At 31.0% G+C, this 17,851-nt stretch overlaps 1 protein-coding gene and 1 long non-coding RNA gene across 4 annotated transcripts; one reads left to right on the forward strand and one right to left on the reverse strand.

Moving 5' to 3' along the window:
- Positions 1–1,024: 1,024 nt before the first annotated feature.
- Positions 1,025–2,795, reverse strand: LOC134712235 (uncharacterized). The gene is made up of 2 exons (XR_010106269.1): positions 2,722–2,795; positions 1,025–1,311 (listed from the first exon to the last, which is right to left on the reverse strand). It is a non-coding gene; the product is annotated as an uncharacterized LOC134712235 (long non-coding RNA).
- A 5,095-nt stretch (positions 2,796–7,890) lies between these two features.
- LOC134712231 (uncharacterized) lies at positions 7,891–17,619 on the forward strand. 3 transcript variants are annotated; one of them, XM_063573576.1, is made up of 8 exons: positions 7,891–8,010; positions 8,374–8,457; positions 9,328–9,609; positions 11,765–11,954; positions 13,680–13,819; positions 14,483–14,638; positions 15,256–15,384; positions 16,731–17,619. In XM_063573576.1, exons 1-8 carry the CDS (start codon positions 7,989–7,991, stop codon positions 17,039–17,041), a joined length of 1,314 nt encoding a protein of 437 aa, XP_063429646.1. In that variant the 5' UTR covers positions 7,891–7,988; the 3' UTR covers positions 17,042–17,619. The 3 variants fall into 3 exon arrangements, with proteins under 3 accessions (XP_063429646.1, XP_063429648.1, XP_063429647.1); XM_063573578.1 differs by lacking the exon at positions 16,731–17,619 and adding an exon at positions 15,769–15,838; XM_063573577.1 differs by having other exon boundaries at positions 7,931–8,014.
- Positions 17,620–17,851: the final 232 nt, after the last annotated feature.

Raw genomic sequence — 17,851 nt, forward strand, 5'->3', positions numbered from 1 at the left:
GAATGTTTTAAATGTAAATAATTTGTGTTGCCCGATATTGCGTAAAGTTCTCACAGAACTATACACGTTCAATATGAATTCAGTTCCCTACTTGGAAAAAAATTAAGAAGAACACATATCTTTCTATGAAACAATGGGTCTACTGAACCCATAACCGTCCAAAGCAGATACCATCTCTCATATTGCAGAAATGCACCAAATATGTACTTCTCCTAGCTGTCCAAAATCAAAGATGTGGAACATATTTTATCATAACTATTTGGTTATCTGACAATGCAATTAGTTTCTCCTCCATGACAGTCCAGATAATAAAACTAAATATTCAATTAACACCACTGCTAATGTTTTGTGTTCGGATCAGTGTGCAACACAGTTTAATATAGAACCCTATGGGAAAACCCAAAACTGTTTTTGTTAGAAAACTCTGTCAAACACCTAAACATACTAATCACACTTATCTGTGTCCACACTTATATCTTTTAAAAAAAAAGGTATTGGCGATAATTATAGATTATCGTTGATTATCTCAACGAGATTGATTTTCTCGCTTGAGCTGGTACAGCGAAAGTGAGAAAAACAATCGAGTTGAGATGACCAATGATAATCTGTTTATCGCTATTTTACCTATGACGACGTTGTCAATTTCGATGTCAATTTCGTTAGCAACGTCACGTGACCTCCTTAGTTTCTAGCGATAATTTTTCCATCTCAAGCGAGAAGCATGATATGAAAATTATCACAAAAAAGGATCAAAGGAAAAATGCACAAAATAGCGATAATTTTACATAGCCTCAGCAATTGTATCGGTGATCATAATTTGTTGACCATTCGATTATACTGTTCTTGGAATCTATTTGGTTTGTTATATAACTATATTTCCATGTTGTAATTGAAGATAGACCAATGGGTAGCCTTCATTTCAATAAATTAATTTTAAATAATTACTCAATACGTAATTCGAATTAAAAGATAACATTAGCTGATCAGTCCTCTCTAAAACATAGATATACGGAGTCTCCTCATATAAATAGTAAGCAAATCTCAAGTTTATTTTTTTAAATATTTGTTCACAAAGAAATAATTCAATTCAACTTATCAAAACAATGTATAATAATGACAAAAATCATGTGTAATATTGTCAGCCTTATGATATCCTTTTTCGACTGTGTATACTTCATCTTGCATTAAGAGTATTCAGCAAAGATGATGATCGGGGTCCACTTCTGCTAAAAAATTGTTTCTTTTGGCCTATTGGAAATGATCCACACTTAGGTCTACAGTTACAAGGTTCCGTTACACAAATACAACATGCTAAAAAATAATAAAAATGTTGTTTATATTAATGCATTATATTTATTTGTAACTCAGCACATAAGGCTAAAGTGCTCTTAAAATGTATATGTATTAATAAACGTATTAATAAAATTGAGAATGGAAATGGGGAATGTGTCAAAGAGACAACAACCCGACCAAATAAAAAAACAACAGCAGAAGGTCACCAACAGGTCTTCAATGTAGCGAGAAATTCCCGCAATGAATGAATTACAAAATGTTCTATTGTTACATTGTTTATGAAGTACATGCATATGGAGAACAAGATAACGTAGCTACTTTGGTACATCACATACACATTTCTTTTCCAGGCGTTATACATGAAATATTTTCCACTGGACATTAAGCAAGCATCAATCAAATCATATTGCTTTAAATGAAGGAGGTATGGAGTATATGTCGATGAGACATCGCAAATTGCAAAACTGAGATAAAACAAAGGTCAACGTTCAATCCTCAACAATAGAAAGGTCAATATAACAGGTCGGGCACACACTCGCATATAAATTAATGGAATAGATAAGCCATCAAAACCAAGTTTCTAAATATCAGTATCAAACATATAGAAATATGATAAAAGACATATTAGAACTCTAAAGTGGTTACTGGCTTGGATACGCACATTGAGTTGGACGTGGTAAGTTAAAACTATTATTTTTTTTAATATATCTTAAACCCTCTCTTCCTCTAGGTATACCAGTTGGCTCTATTATAATGAGTGTTTTATTGCGTTCTTTAAAATGCCCAGTGAAAAATATTTCATGAATGTTTAAAAAGCAAACATTTAATTATTCTATCATTTAAGTTTTTTTTTTAAAGATTGTCGTCCTGGATGGGGGTTTGTGGGGGCGGGGTAAAAAAGTGTACTCTTACTGGAAAGAGACGGCATGTTGACCAAGGGGGGAAATTTAACTTGCAACAAGCCACATACAGAGCCCTCAACGAATATTGCAAGAGTCTATTACACATGCAGCTAGAATCATGGTGGCACTCTCTTGGAACGGTTTTAACGTTACATCCATTTCAATCGTATTCGACATGCGTTATGCAAGTTGGTACAGCAAAGTGGGTCGTCCTGGATTGAGAACATGTAAATAGTACTACCACTTTAGTAAGAGAGAGACTGGTGTATAGGATTAGAAATTTGAACATGCAACAAGGTGAAGCCACCTACGGATCCATCAAAGGATGTTGCAAGGGTTTCTTAATTAGCTTGCATGATCTCTCTTGGAAATCGAATTTAACGTATAACCATTTCCACCGTATTCGATACATTGATTCCATACCTACCTGGACGCCCCTTGTGTTTTGGTCGTATCAATCAGAAAAAAACCTGTCCTACTTATATACACACTCGAAGAGAAGGGCAATGAAAAAAATAAGACTCACCCTCTGTGTACGTTATGAATAACGAACATACGAACGCTAATAATAAGATAGATCTCGTCATGTTCGCTTTTTGTTGGAAATTATTGTATATCATTTGATTTTATCTTTTTATATAGATCAGCACTCCTATTGTTTTTGAAAAAAAAAAACGTGCGTAGCATATAACGTAATTACAGGGGCAAGTTATGATTATTTACATCTATAGTCATTAATAAAATTTATGTATCATTCGATGTTATACGAATACATTAAAATATGTTTCATTCAAATCTTTGTAAACGGCCTTATCTTGTCTTAATCGGACATTCTAATGCAACAACGTTTGTAACGTTCATTTTGATTGGATAACGTCACTTTTTTACATGGCATCAATTGACAATTGATGCTATGGGACGTACGCGCAAGGGCAGACGGCATATGACAGATTTTAATTACATGTTTTAACGTTGTTTTCTGTCAATTTCATTAGAATGGAGATAACAATATTGTATTTTAAGCTCCGACGGCATCAATTGGGGATTTGATGGTCGCAAATACCCGTTTACTGTCTCCGCTAACGCGTCGCCAGTAAACTTAATTTGCGACCATCAAATCCCCAATTGATGCCGTCGGAGCTTAAAATACAATACAGTTATCTCCTAAATATACGTCTTTGTCCGACACTTATATTTGTTGTTTTCTACATTCTAATTGCATATGAAGAAATATCAAATTAAGATACTTAAATTAATTCTTTTCTCATCAGAATATATCAATGGTTCAGTTTTTGGTTGGTTCGATAGAGTCAGGTATCACTGTAGCTGGAAATGTAAACAACAACAACAACAACAAATCCATCAATTATAGGTATATGAAATGATCTATTTGTCTCTTCGTTGATTGTCATGTCATCAAACTAAGGATGCGTTATTACGTTATTCATAACAATATTTATCAAAACCTATCACCATGATATCAATCAAATTTCGAATGAGGAAAAAAATGAGTTCAAGTCTTTTGACCTTTCATATTCTACTCTGTACATTTGTTTCATTCTAGGTAGACGTGTCGCGTACTGGAATGCATTTATTCATTTTGTGTCGAGGCAGATTTATAAAAATCATCCGGCCAGATAGGATGACAAGCGTGACAAACAAAAGTCAAAACACACCCATTATAAACATAAAAAAAGGACGATCCAGTTAAAATTTTGGAGGATTTGCTTTGGATCGGTTATTTTTTGAAAACCAAGAGGACAGATTTTTTTTTCTGCACTGTTGAAGCAAGATTATTTATTTTCATTAAAACAAGGGACTGATTATTTATTTTCACAACTATATTAATAATTTTTGAAAACATACAATTTTTAAATTCATTGTAAAATGAAATAATACATGTAAAGGCAAGTCATTATGTACCACCAGAATTAATCATCATCCTCTGCGGGAAAATCATCTTAATTCATAACTGCATGTACGGTGTATATTTGTATTGCATAAATACACGGTATTAAATTTTGGCTGTAACTAGCCGCTTTTAAAAGTATTTCCAATCATTTTTATGCCGAGCGCAGCGAGGCTAACAAAATTAACGAAGGGTTTGGGGTCCGCTTTAGGCCCCAAGAAGCTATATAGAACAAATTATGCAAAGTCATGCTTTCTGGACCTTTCCCAGACCCTTTCTTAATCTGAAAACGCATGTTTTATTTTAATATTTTTTTGCGAATATTTTTGTCTCAAAGCAAAATGTCACAGTATAGATTCAGTGTAGGACTAGTTTTTATGGACAGCATCAAAAGACAATTTATAGGGCCTATGTAGGATAAAGCAAAAATATAATTCACTTATTTAACTATGTTGCTGCTGTTTTCCTTGGTTTTTTTGTGTTTTTTTTTGTGTGTATCGGCTTGCATAATTTTAATCTTAAAATTTGATACCTGTAAATTATGGTTTTTTTAATTAAAAAGAGGGGGCTGAATATTATTGGATAACTATGTCATTGGACAAGTTTTTATAACACATTCCAATTACAAATTGATGTAGCTCAGTGGCGGATCCAGGAATTTTCATAAGTGGGGGCCCACTGACTGACCTAAGAGGGGGCCCGCTCCAGTCACGCTTCAGTGATTCCCTATATAAGCAACCAATTTTTTTCCCAAAAAGGGGGGGGCCGGGCCCCCTGGACCCCCCCCCTAAATCCGCCTCTGTAGCTCCTACCTGGGATACAATTTAAAGTAGTTTTAAGTTGTAAAAATAAGCTAAAAATCTTTGATACAAAAATAAAACTCATGACCAAGTTTAAAAGAAAATTACTAAATTACAAAAGAAATGCAACACTAAGAGAATGCAGCAGGGCAATCAATGAACAAAAGACAAACCCGGGAACAAATAAAACAAGAAACGACTACAGTAGACAAATAACACTGAAAACTAACTAGAGGCTCTAAAGAGCCTGTGTCGCTCACCTTGGTCTATGTGAATATTAAACAAAGGAAGCAGATGGATTCATGAAAAAATTGTGTCTTGGTGATGGTGATGTGTTTGTGCATCTTACTTTACTGAACATTCTTGCTGCTTACAATTATCTCTATCTATGATGAACTTGGCCCAGTAGTTTCTGTGGAAAATGTTACCGGTAGTAAAAATTTACAAATTTTATGAAAATTGTTTAAAATTGACTATAAAGGACAATAACTCCTTAGGGGGTCAATTGACCATTTTGGTCATGTTGACTTATTTGTAAATCTTACTTTGCTGAACATTATTGCTGTGTATAGTTTATCTCTATCTATAATAATATTCAAGATAATAACCAAAAACAGCAAAATTCCCTTAAAATTACCAATTCAGGGGCAGCAACCCAACAAGATATTCTCTGATTCATCTGAAAATTTCAGGGCAGATAGATCTTGACCTGATAAACACTTAAACACCATGTCAGATTTGCTCTAAATGCTTTGGTTTTTGAGTTTTAAGCCAAAAACTGCGTTTTACCCCTATGTTCTATTTTTAGCCATGGCGGCCATCTTGGTTGGTTTGGCGGGTCATGCCACACAGTTTTTAAACTACACACCCCAAAGATGATTGTGGCCAAGTTTGGATTAATTTGGCCCAGCAGTTTCAGAGGAGAAGATTTTTGTACAAGATATATCAAATTTACAAAAAAATGGTTAAAATTTACTTTAAAGGGCAATTACTCCTAAAGGGGTCAACTGGCCATTTTGGTCATGTTGCTTATTTGTAAATCTTACTTTGCTGAATATTATTGCTGTTTACAGTTTATCTCTATCTATAATAATATTCAAGATAATAACCAAAAACAGCAAAATTTCCCTAAAATTACCAATTCAGGGGCAGCAACCCAACAACGGATTGTCCGATTCATCTAAAAATTTCAGGGCAGATAGATCTTGACCTGATAAACAATTTTACCCATATCAGATTTGCTCTAAATGCTTTGGTTTTTGAGTTATAAGCCAAAAACTGCATTTTACCCCTATGTTCTATTTTTAGCCATGGCGGCCATCTTGGTTGGTTTGGCGGGTCACACCGCACATTTTTTAAACTAGATTCCCCAATGATGATTGTGGCCAAGTTTGGTTAAATTTGGCCCAGTAGTTTCAGAGGAGAAGATTTTTTTAAAAGCTAACGACGACGACGACGGACGACGGACGCCAAGTGATGAGAAAAGCTCACTTGGCCCTTCGGGCCAGGTGAGCTAAAAATAAATAAGAATCATGGACCCCGAAAAACACAGGGAAGAACAGAATCCTGGGAAAAAATCAATAAAAATATTCCTCTCGGAACTATTTTTTGATTGTATAAAGAAGCTTCTGTTCAAGTTTGGTAAAATCCAGGATAGTTTATGAATCTAACAAATGCTTAAAAACTATTAGAAAAATACAGATAAACAGGTACAAAATTTTAACAAAATTTACTTCTAGATACTAGCTTTTGATCACAGACACTGTCTTAGAAAAAAATAAATCCTATATACCTTAAGGTATATATATAAGAAAATTCTGTGTAAGTTTGGTACAAATCCAGAATAGTATGAGAAAGTTATTAAAATTTTATAGACTTTAACCTCAGAATGAATGTATTGTTTCCTGGCAGAAAAACTAAGTCCATTTATAAATAAAATCTTGGAACAGTATCAACTATTAGTCCAGTCAAACTAAGTTTTAACCTCAAACTAATTGCAACAGAAAATGTTTTAGTTATAATCTATAGCATTATGCCCTTTATATACACAGAAAAAAGTCCCATAAAATCTAACTTGAGGAAAACTCAAAATCAACATTTTTAATTTCCTATGGAAATTAACATTGGAAGGGGAGATAACTCTTACACAAATGAGTCTTTTTTGGTTAGTTTTTGGTTGTTTTTCTTGAAATTTAGGTAAAGTATGATACTTTGATGGGGTTGTAAGTTTGTATTTGACTAAATTATATAATCTTCTACTCATGAAATGTACAAAACCGAAATGTTATGGGTAGTTTTATTTTTTTGGTGCATTTTTCATTAAAGAAATTGCAAATTTGAAGCTTTGTGACCATTTAAAAAAAAATAATGTGAAAATTTGCTATTGTTTATACCTGCATATTATATTTTTTCAGCAACTTACCTATCTTAAGAAACTTTAAACCACAAAAAGAAGAATACATGCTTAATTATTTTGATTAAATTTTCGATTCTTTACCTTGACATGTTGAAAAATTCAATAAATGGTGAACTAATGAATTACGAAAACGAGATTATAGCTTGATTAAAGATATGAAAACACCTATAGAGTTGTTTGTTATACTCTAAAGACCGCTAAAAAATCAAGAATAAATACATTCTGATGAACAGAAGCGGTAACAATATAATTTTGTATCAATTTTAATTGATATTTCTGTCTTTTTTGTAAGAGTTATCTCCCTTTTCAATGCAAATCTCCATAGGAATTTTAAATGGTGATTTTTTTAGTCTTCCTCAAGTTAGATTTTATGGGACTTTTTTCTGTGTATATTTGGGGTATAATGCTAAAGATTACAACTTCAAAATCTTCTGTTGCAATTACTTTCGGGATAGGGTAAAATTTATGCTAGATTGACTGGACTATATTTGAATAATTCTGCACATAGAATACGGATCTTATGCGTCCGTGAAATATTCTGTAAATTATGTAGTTCATTTTTAGGTTAAAGGTTACATTTGCAAAGTGAAAATGAAAGTAGCAAACAAGGAAATAAAACTGGAAAAATTCCCGTTTAATTTAGGTAACGAATCAAACGGGTTCATTTTATGAAGTATTATGTGGGACTAAGTAAGTAATTTTTTGTATATAAGAGTCGACAATATATCATGTACTATGTCTATGTAAACAATAACAAAGTATTATTAAATTATTAAAGAAAATACCCTCATAGCAGAGCTATATTAATTGTATCAGTTTTGAAAGTGTACCAACATATGGTGGGCTAAAAAGGATAGGATCCTTCCATGTGAGCCCCACAACGATCTTACAGGTATCTTACATATATACTGTTTGAGTTATGAGATATTTATCAGTGACCAAATATATTTTTATTAAAGTTCTGATTTTATTGCACTTTAGTGTTTTCATTGTGATTAAATATCATTGATGTCAAATTAAATTTCCCTTGATTTTCATGTTATCCTTTTTCAGATGTGAAACAGCCAATGGAACAATGTTGGATGATACTAATAATCACAAGCTTTATGCATAGCACTCTATCATTTTGTCCAAATGGTCAGTATTAAGATTTGTACTCTATATGTATGATATGTATGAAATATTTGCCACTGAACATTTAGCAAATCACAATCAATCAATCATGAACTAAACATGCATGAAATATAACTAACAATCTATCAGTAAAAGACCATAATTAAAGAAATATTTAAATATTATGAAATAAAAAACAACTGTATCAATTGATAGAAAAGATCCTGCAGCTAGCCTTTGTTTAACAGAAAATAACTATATTCTACTTGTAGCATATATATTTGTTTTAGGATTTATGTGTTTCAAAGTGAAATGTTGAAACTGCAAACTTTCCTTATTTTGAAATCTTCCACTTTATATTTGGATATAAGTAACAGCATTATCCAATAACATATATATATTTTCCACACAATATTTTAGACTCATATATGTTTATTAGCATCAAACATCATTAAGGTTAATACATATATGTGTGAAATATACTTTTTTGGTAACATATGTTTATTATCTTGATGGTGAGAGCCAACTTTCCTTATTAGAGAGGTGTAATGCCATTGAGTCAATGAGTGTTGAGTGGGTTTACCAGCACATGCTATGAAAAATGAGATATTTACTTTAAGGTCAAATGTATTGAACACCAGCATTGACTACCTTAACGACTGAATTCTTGTTGATGTCTCTTTTCAAGGAGATATTATAGTTTTAAACTAACTTAACACAACAAAAACTGGCATTGTGAATAAATGTAATATGTATGTCAAACAAAAAAGGAATTTATAGTATAAGTTTGTATCTGCCAATAATTTTGTCATATATATATATGTGATTCAGGTCAAAGTAAAAGTTAAACAAAGATGAGCTAATTCATCAATTCATTTTATATCTCTGTTTCAGCTACAAACATCTGCAAGTTAGAATATATTAGAGTAAACAAATACAAAGACCTTTATTGTCCTACCTCAGGAGCTACTGATCTGATCAAATGGCATTACAGGGAATATAATGATGGGAACTGGACTTCTTTTCCATTTAAATTCTGCCATAATGTTCCAGAATTTACTAAGTGTAAAGTAAGAGATGGTGTGTTACAACTGAACCATGCTTCTGGGGAATATGAAGGATTTTATAAATGTACTTCAAATAATACTGAACACTGCTTTGAATTGAAATTATATCGTAAGTATGACTAAACATGCTAGAACAAGTGTTTGGTGACAACCACTCACACAAGTAATCAATTGATGATAATGTCATTCTTTTTTTCAAAATTCCAATAGGGAACATACTTTAAATAATTGTATATAAAATAAACCAATTTTTCAAGAAGTTTCGGCCATTGGCCTTCTTCAGTTCTTTATTTTTCCTCTCAACTACATGGCTGACATCATACAATATCAAAATCATCATCCCTTCTAAAATCTAACATTCTGTTTACCAATTTTGTCCATTATATGATAATATGGCAAACATTATTGTCAAGTAAAATTCAGATAAACTTATAAATATACCCGGGGTTGAATGAAATGACAATCCTTTTATTTCTATACCTCACACATACATAATGGGGTTACATTATGTTGACTTATTTTTGACTTGTGTGTCCATCAGTCTGTTATACATCTTTGTTTCCAAATGCTAAATTAAAACCTTACATTGGATAATAATCTTACATGGATCGACATTTGGTTACGTATGTTGATAGTTTTGTTTCCCTATACATTGTATATCTATGGCAAGCCGTTTTACTATTTATTTGAATTTCAAGATATCTCCTATAATATATAAGATATCTTATATAATATATAAGATATCTCCTTTAATATATATAATATATCTTATATAATTTCATTTTTATAAGATATCTCATATATTATATATATATATAAGATATCTTTAATGTTATATGAAATATCTTAAATGTTATATAAGATATCTCATAAAGTTTATATGGTATCTTATATACTTTAAGATATCTTCTTAAGTTTATAAGATATCTTATTAAGTATATGAGATATCTAATAAACAACTTTTATATTAGATATCTTATAAAATTTATAAGATATCTTATATAGTTTATAAGATATCTTATATAGTTTATAAGATATCTTATATAGTTTATAAGATATCTCATATATAGTTTATAAGTTATCTTATATAGTTTATGAGATATCTTATAAAGATAATTATATAAGATATCTGATAAATTATATGAGATATCTTATAAACTATATAAGATATCTAGTGTTGAGATTACAAAGTCTCTAAAAATTGACAAAAATTTATGCAGGATATTGCCAAATCCAATAGTTTTTAGTCACGTATAAAGAAAATAGTCATGTCTGTATTGATTTAGAGGTTTCTACAATTAAGTCAAGGTTATGGTTATAAAATCAGACTAAAATTTGTGAAAAAATGGTTTCCAGAGTCATTTATCAATTTATTTATTCAATTGCAAACTAAATGGTTTATGGTTACAAGTAATTAGAGTGTGATGCCTATTGTGTTAAGGTCATAACATCTAAGGTCAAGGTCAGTGAAACAAAATAGACAATTGTTCATGAAAGTTCTGTTTAAATGCTTATTCATGCACTTCATATTGTATTGCAACCTTACTTGGATATATGATCATATATCATGATAGAAAGATCCCATTGTATTTTAATTCTCTTCATTAAAGGTCAAGGTTAAAGTAACTATAAAGATTTCTGTTCGACAATATTACCTGCTGAAATCATAACAACAAAGAATCATACCTCAAAGTAAACAGAAAAAAAACTATACCATCTGGTTGCTGTAAGCTCTTTGATTCCTCTTTCCCCAATGTATGTAGGTGTGTGGTATATAACATATATGAACTTGCTAACATGTGGGAGGTTATGAATTATTTAACAATGTTAATTTGCTAACCCAGAGAGCCGTGGTGTAGTGGTTAGTGCATGGGATTACTAACACAAAGTTCCTGGTTTGATTCCTCTCTGGGATGTAAATTCATGGACTGAATTTTAGGCTCTCCCTTGACACCATTTGCGAGTATGGTCTTGGGGAAACGATGATAGTACCTCGGAAGGGGATGATAAAAGGCCAACCCGTTAAGAGAAAGCCATATCTCTAGCATGTTAAAGACACCCTTGTAGATTTCGAAAAAGAGCAGGCTAATGCTGCTGTAAGGCAGCACTCGCAGCTGCAAAGTAGAAAGGGATTAATATAAGTTGCAAAACTCGTTTTCAAATCCACTATTAATGAATATGTTTAAACTAATGTTAATTTAATATGAAATTTTTGGCACCCCATTATATTTTGCTGAATTTTCATTGCTTTTTTTTCTTTTAAGGTTGTGGCAAAAGAAGAGAACCACTAATATATGAACCGCCTAAAGAAATAACAGTACACAAGAATGAGAGACGTATGATAAGCTGTGGAGCAGACTTTGGTTGTGACGAGGGCATTAAGGGAACTATTTCCTGGGAACACAAAGGGCAGATAATTAACGAATCAAATCATCTATACCAAACTTGCTTTAGGTTTGTAACTTTGTATTATTGTATTATCATTGCTTGATTGTTTGTCATTGAACTGTAAGATAAAATCCTTGCTTGATTGTTTGTCATTGAAATGTAAGATAATAAATCATTGCTTTATTATCTTACTTTTTCAACACTCAATCATCTATACCAAACTTGCTTTAGGTTTGTAACTTTGTATTATTGTATTATCCTTGCTTGATTGTTTCAGTTTGTCATTGAAAAGTAAGATAATATAAAATCATTGTCAGTTGATATTGGCTTTAAACTAGCTATCAGTAACTGTGAGTTCTCTCAGAGTTAGATATGTATTTAGTGTCTTTTTTGTAGGGATATATATAAAACTCTGCTACATCCAATTTAGGTTTTTTTTGTTGCTTGTTTTTCTGCTTTGTTAATATGATGAATAAAGCCTTTTTTAACCAATTTTTATCATTTGTGCTTATAACATAAAATTGAGAACGGAAATGGGGAATGTGTAAAAGAGACAACAAGCTGACCATAGAAAAAAAACCCAGCAGAAGGTCACCAACAGGTCTTCAGTGTAGTGAGAAATTCCTGCACCCTGGGACTATACAATACAATATACAATACAATATTTTTTTATTTTCCAAATTAAAGGGCCCATTAAGAGCATAACATTAATTACAACATGACATAAACATTACAGAGTGATTAAAGAAACATAAAATAATAATTCAAATGCATGAAGAAAGGATCAGTGGTCAAGGGCAGATAATTTTGATATATTTTAGAGTATTTTACTAATTTTCTGATTTTCTTAGTTGCAAGCCTTTATCAAGGTATGCACATAAAATAGATAAAAATCTGCTATCTTCATTAATCATGATCCATGAAAAAAGATCATTTCTATTTAAACTATCTAAACTGGGGTATTTTTTTATATAATCAGTGATATCTCTTCTGAGGTTATTGTAAATAGGGCATTCCAGAAGAAAGTGCATTTCATTTTCAATACAATTTGAATTACAATATAAACATATCCTCTCATGTCGAGGTAATATTTCATATTTACCACATACATTGGTAATTCGTTCATGTCTGCCAGTTTCTATTCTTAAACATAGTGCAACAGTACAACATAAAACAGGCTATTATTTGAACTTGGAAATATTTTTAATTATGGAATTTTCTTGATTTCTTGTTATTGAAATTTTTAATAAATTACATGTTTATTCTGTACTGAAATATTCTGTGCTGCGCACAACGGTTTCTATTTACTACAAAGAAAATAATATATTTTTAATAGAATGTACTGTGCTACGCACAACACTATCTTACCAAAATATGTTATTAACCACTCAAAAGATTATAATACCAAATAAACATGGAATTTATTAAAGATTTTAAACACAAGAAATTATGCAAATTCCATATTAAATTAAAAATAATTCCAAGTTCAAATAAAATCATGTTTTATGTTGTACTGTTGCACTATTGTCCCAGGTTAGATGCAGGGTTGGGCGCTCGCATACATGTTTAACCATTTTGCATTCTGTATGTGCCTGTCCCAAGCAGACTATGTGTATGGGTTTTGCTCATTTTTGAAGGCTGTTTGGTGACCTATAGTTTATATATAAACTTTTATGTCATTTGGTCTCTGATGGAGAGTTGTGTCATTGGCAATTATATCTTATCTTCTAATTTTTATTTTCATCAACATTGCATTGCTAATTTAATGCTTTATGATCCTACATTTTACAGGGAAAATGTAACAAATATAGAATCTGAACTGACAATCCATCATGTGACAGAAGATGACATACATTATCTATTTGTATGTGTAGTAAAAGATAATCAAGGCACAAATGTCAGACGGTTCAATGTTACGCTAATTGATATTGGTAAATAGTTAAATTTTAGATAATGTCAGTAGTGATGGTTATAGATTATTGAACATTTTCATTTAGCAAATAGTTTATAAACATACATGAAAATTAGAGTATCAGTATATACAAAATTGTTGGCCCTTCAAAAATAACCCTCATAAGTTATTTTAAAAATGTAAATAAAAAAGCTAACTTTAGTCTATTACAATAATTGAAATTAGGGATGTGCCAGCTGGTTACTTATAGAAAATATATGATCATATATATCTTAAAAGTACTCAATGGACAGGTGCTAGTGATTATTGAGTGTCCAATTTCAAAATATTGAATGAAACAAACTTTGCATATAATTATGAGTTTTTAGAATTAGAAACATTAGATTAGAGTTATTTAAACATAACATAAAGAAACCAGAGGCTTTCAAAATGACAGCACAGCAGGTTTTTCATCTATTAGTAACAATGTTAAAGTATTCAAGTGTCATTTCTCCTGAACAAAATAAGCAGTACTATAATTTTGAAATTCAAACTTTTCTCAATACATATCGGAGCTAATTATAAATTTGTTATAGTTTCTGGAGAATTGAACAGTTTAATTAGATTTTATTGACTTCTGAAGAGAAACTGAACTACTAATAGTCAAGTCAGTGTCAATGAGAATTTTATTTTTATATTTCAGATCCAAAATTTACAACACGTTATGTGACATATATTATACTGGCAGTTATTGGTTGTGTTTTAGTGGCAGCATTTATCGTAATAGCTCTATTTTGTGCAGGAAAAGCTTTTTGCATTTTAACTCATTGTTCTTGCTTTAGCAGATTGAGTTGTACAGGTAAATATGTTAAGAAAATATTTCATTGTAAATATATAATTTCAATAAAGATTCTTGTTATAATTCAGTAACACTAGGAAAAGAGTGAAAACGTAATTTCATTTTAAAGGATTAAGTCAGCTTTTCACATCACTCGTAGTTCAACATCTGTCATTGTCCATTATTTTTTAAAAATAATCTGGCATGGGACAAATTTCTGAAAGAGACAAGCAAAAAAAAAACCAATTAATAGTCTAATAGTCAAGTGATTAGTCAAAAAATATTGCTAAAAGTAGGTTAGGCACCCCCACTGCCCCTATATACATGTGTAAAAGTCATTTTAAACATAGAATAAAAACTGCTTTTAATTAAAAAGTGGTGAAAGGCAAAATAAATTCTGAAATGTACAAAAATTAAGTTAACGATTAGCTGCCGAAGACTCACTGTAGCTCATAGGTCCTTATGATATATTTTGACTATTTGCGGCCTATTCGGTTTCGCAGCTAGTTAAAGATTTGACCACCCCTCAGGAAAAAGGTTTTTAGAAGGTGAGTATATATATATATCTAAACAGTTGACAAAACTATATTCAATATTAAACTGACAATACTAAATGAAAGTCATTTTCTTTCTAACAGGTTCTTACAGTTATGATGTATTGATTCTTTATGATGATGGAGATGAACTTAGAGCTAAGAAAGTTAAAGATGCACTTAAAAGCAATGGCTATAATATTGCCACTATGGATATTATTAAATATGGATCTGGTAAAATCTTATTAAATTATAAAAATACTTATTTGAAGAAAAGAATATCAGAAATATAGACAGTCATACAAAATTCAGAGATAACAAACACTTATATCGCATTGAAAATTTATATTCTGTTTACAATTTGTGACTATTTCAGAAAAAAGGTCTCACATATGTCAAACTGGTGAATAACACCACTCTGTCATCTTTCCCTATAAAAGACTTATCCAGTGGAAAATACACTTCCGACTGTTTATATATATACTTAAAGAAAAACGTAACTCTTCTTACACAATATATACTCAAATATAGCTAAATATGGTCTGTAACAATCTCCATTATAGTTGACATGTTGGATATAGAAAATCTGTTGGATATTAATGAGGGCTTTCATTACAGATAGATGGGGTTTTATGCCTAATTTATGGGCATTATAATTTCTAGTCTGTGCATCCATTCATCACTACATTTTTAACTGATATTCACAGTTTATTATTAAAGCACAATGTAAGTGTGATACTTGTACACATTTTTGGCTGGTAGTTTGGAGATCTTTGAAAAGATGTTTAAAAAATATTTAAAAGAATTAATTAAACTTATAATTTGTGATCCTTGTTCCCATGATAGAATCTTGAGATCACATATTAAAGTCATAAGACATTTTAAATCAAAAAAAATTATGCATATGTTTTTTAAAACTAGATAGATGGTTTTCATCATACAACTATCAACATATACTTTTTTCTGAGGAAAATTCTTTAATTTGTCCACATTTAAAAGAAGTTAACTTATTTTTAATTGCTTCCTTCGAGGAAGCAATTCGCCAACATAATTTCTGTATGCATAGTGACCTGAGCATAACCCTCCTCGTAAAAATCTGGTGATCGCAATACGCATGGATCTGTCATTAAAATAAACAATTATCTATTTGTAAATGTTAAACACGTGCTCAATACCCATGTTTTTTGTTATTTGTTTACTATAAGGTGACAATCGGTAAACTTAGGCTTCAAAACACAGCATTTAATGAACAGCCATATTTGTTAAATCATACCAGACAGAGAGAAAAAAATTGACGATTAAACGATATATTTGCATAATAATAAATGATAAATTCATGCACAGAGGACTAAGTTTATGATATATACATACTTTGGTTCATGAACTGGATAATTTTAAACATTATTTTTCCATACTCACCTGTTTCATATGATTAACATTTTACAAAAGGTAATTTTTGTTACTAGCCAAAGATGAACAGATAATGGCAAATGATAATATTATATATGTGCATGACAAAACACCTCTAGATATAACAAAAAGTATCAGAATTATTGAACATGTGATGCTTTTTTTTTCAGTTGTAACTAAAGAAGTTAAGGACATAATGAAGAAGTGTGCCAGTTTACTTGTAATTTACCCAGGATGTAAAATTTCTGATGCCTTTGACCATCAGTTAACTTTTGGGAAACAAACTATAAAACCATATCTCTTATCAGTATTGGTAAATACTAAACGTAGAGACGACTGCACAAAAGATGATAATTTTAAATTACTGGGACTAAAATGTTTAGTCTTTGATGACAATTTTTATAGCCGTATATCTTGGAGATTACCAAAGTTAAAGAAGTCAAAGAAAAGCAAGAAATATACTGAAACATTAATATCATAATTATTTTACAAACAATATTTTCCACAGAGATTCTATTGTTGCGAATACAATGAAATTTTTTTTGCCCGGCCATTTGTTTGGACATGTGCAAATGTTTAGTATCAACAGCAGTATCATGTGGCATGGAATGGGTCCAAGATGAGGTTTCAGATTGCAAATGTGTGTACATATGCAATTGACTTTTGAGAATTAAAAATTAGAACTGTATTTTGAGATGTTCTAAAGAAAATTAGATAGAATCTGATTGCTTTAAAAACAAATTTCTATCAAACAGACCCTAGAAAATAGCATGTGCATGTAAACTGAGAGGAATAAAGCTTGAAATCAAACTGAAATTGCTGATTTACTCCATTACCTTTACCTGTATCAATGGAGGTAAAACGATTCACAGGACAAAAACTAAATCAAATATACTTGGATGTACTATTTCTAAGTCACAGTTTACTACAACAGAGATATATATGAACATGCACTGATATGCCTGGACTGGGAATAGTATACCATGGTTGGGGTAACCCTCCCCCTTTTTATTTCATTCTTTTATTTATTTCCTTAATAATAAAATAATGTTATATTTTTGTTATCATAAACTTTTCTTTGGGGACAATTTATTTCCTTGTGTTCAAAATAGCTGAACATTTTAAATACAAATTGTGGAAAATCATTGATGACTTCATCTGAACCAAATACAAGGAAAGTTAAATTGAGGATCTTCTTCTTGAATTATAGATGTCCATAAACAGTGGCGGATCCAGAGGGGGGGTTCCGGGGGTGCGCACCCCCCCTTTATTTTGGCCGATCAATGCATTT

This window comes from Mytilus trossulus, chromosome 3, assembly GCF_036588685.1.
Source record: "Mytilus trossulus isolate FHL-02 chromosome 3, PNRI_Mtr1.1.1.hap1, whole genome shotgun sequence".
NCBI lineage: Eukaryota > Metazoa > Mollusca > Bivalvia > Mytilida > Mytilidae > Mytilus > Mytilus trossulus.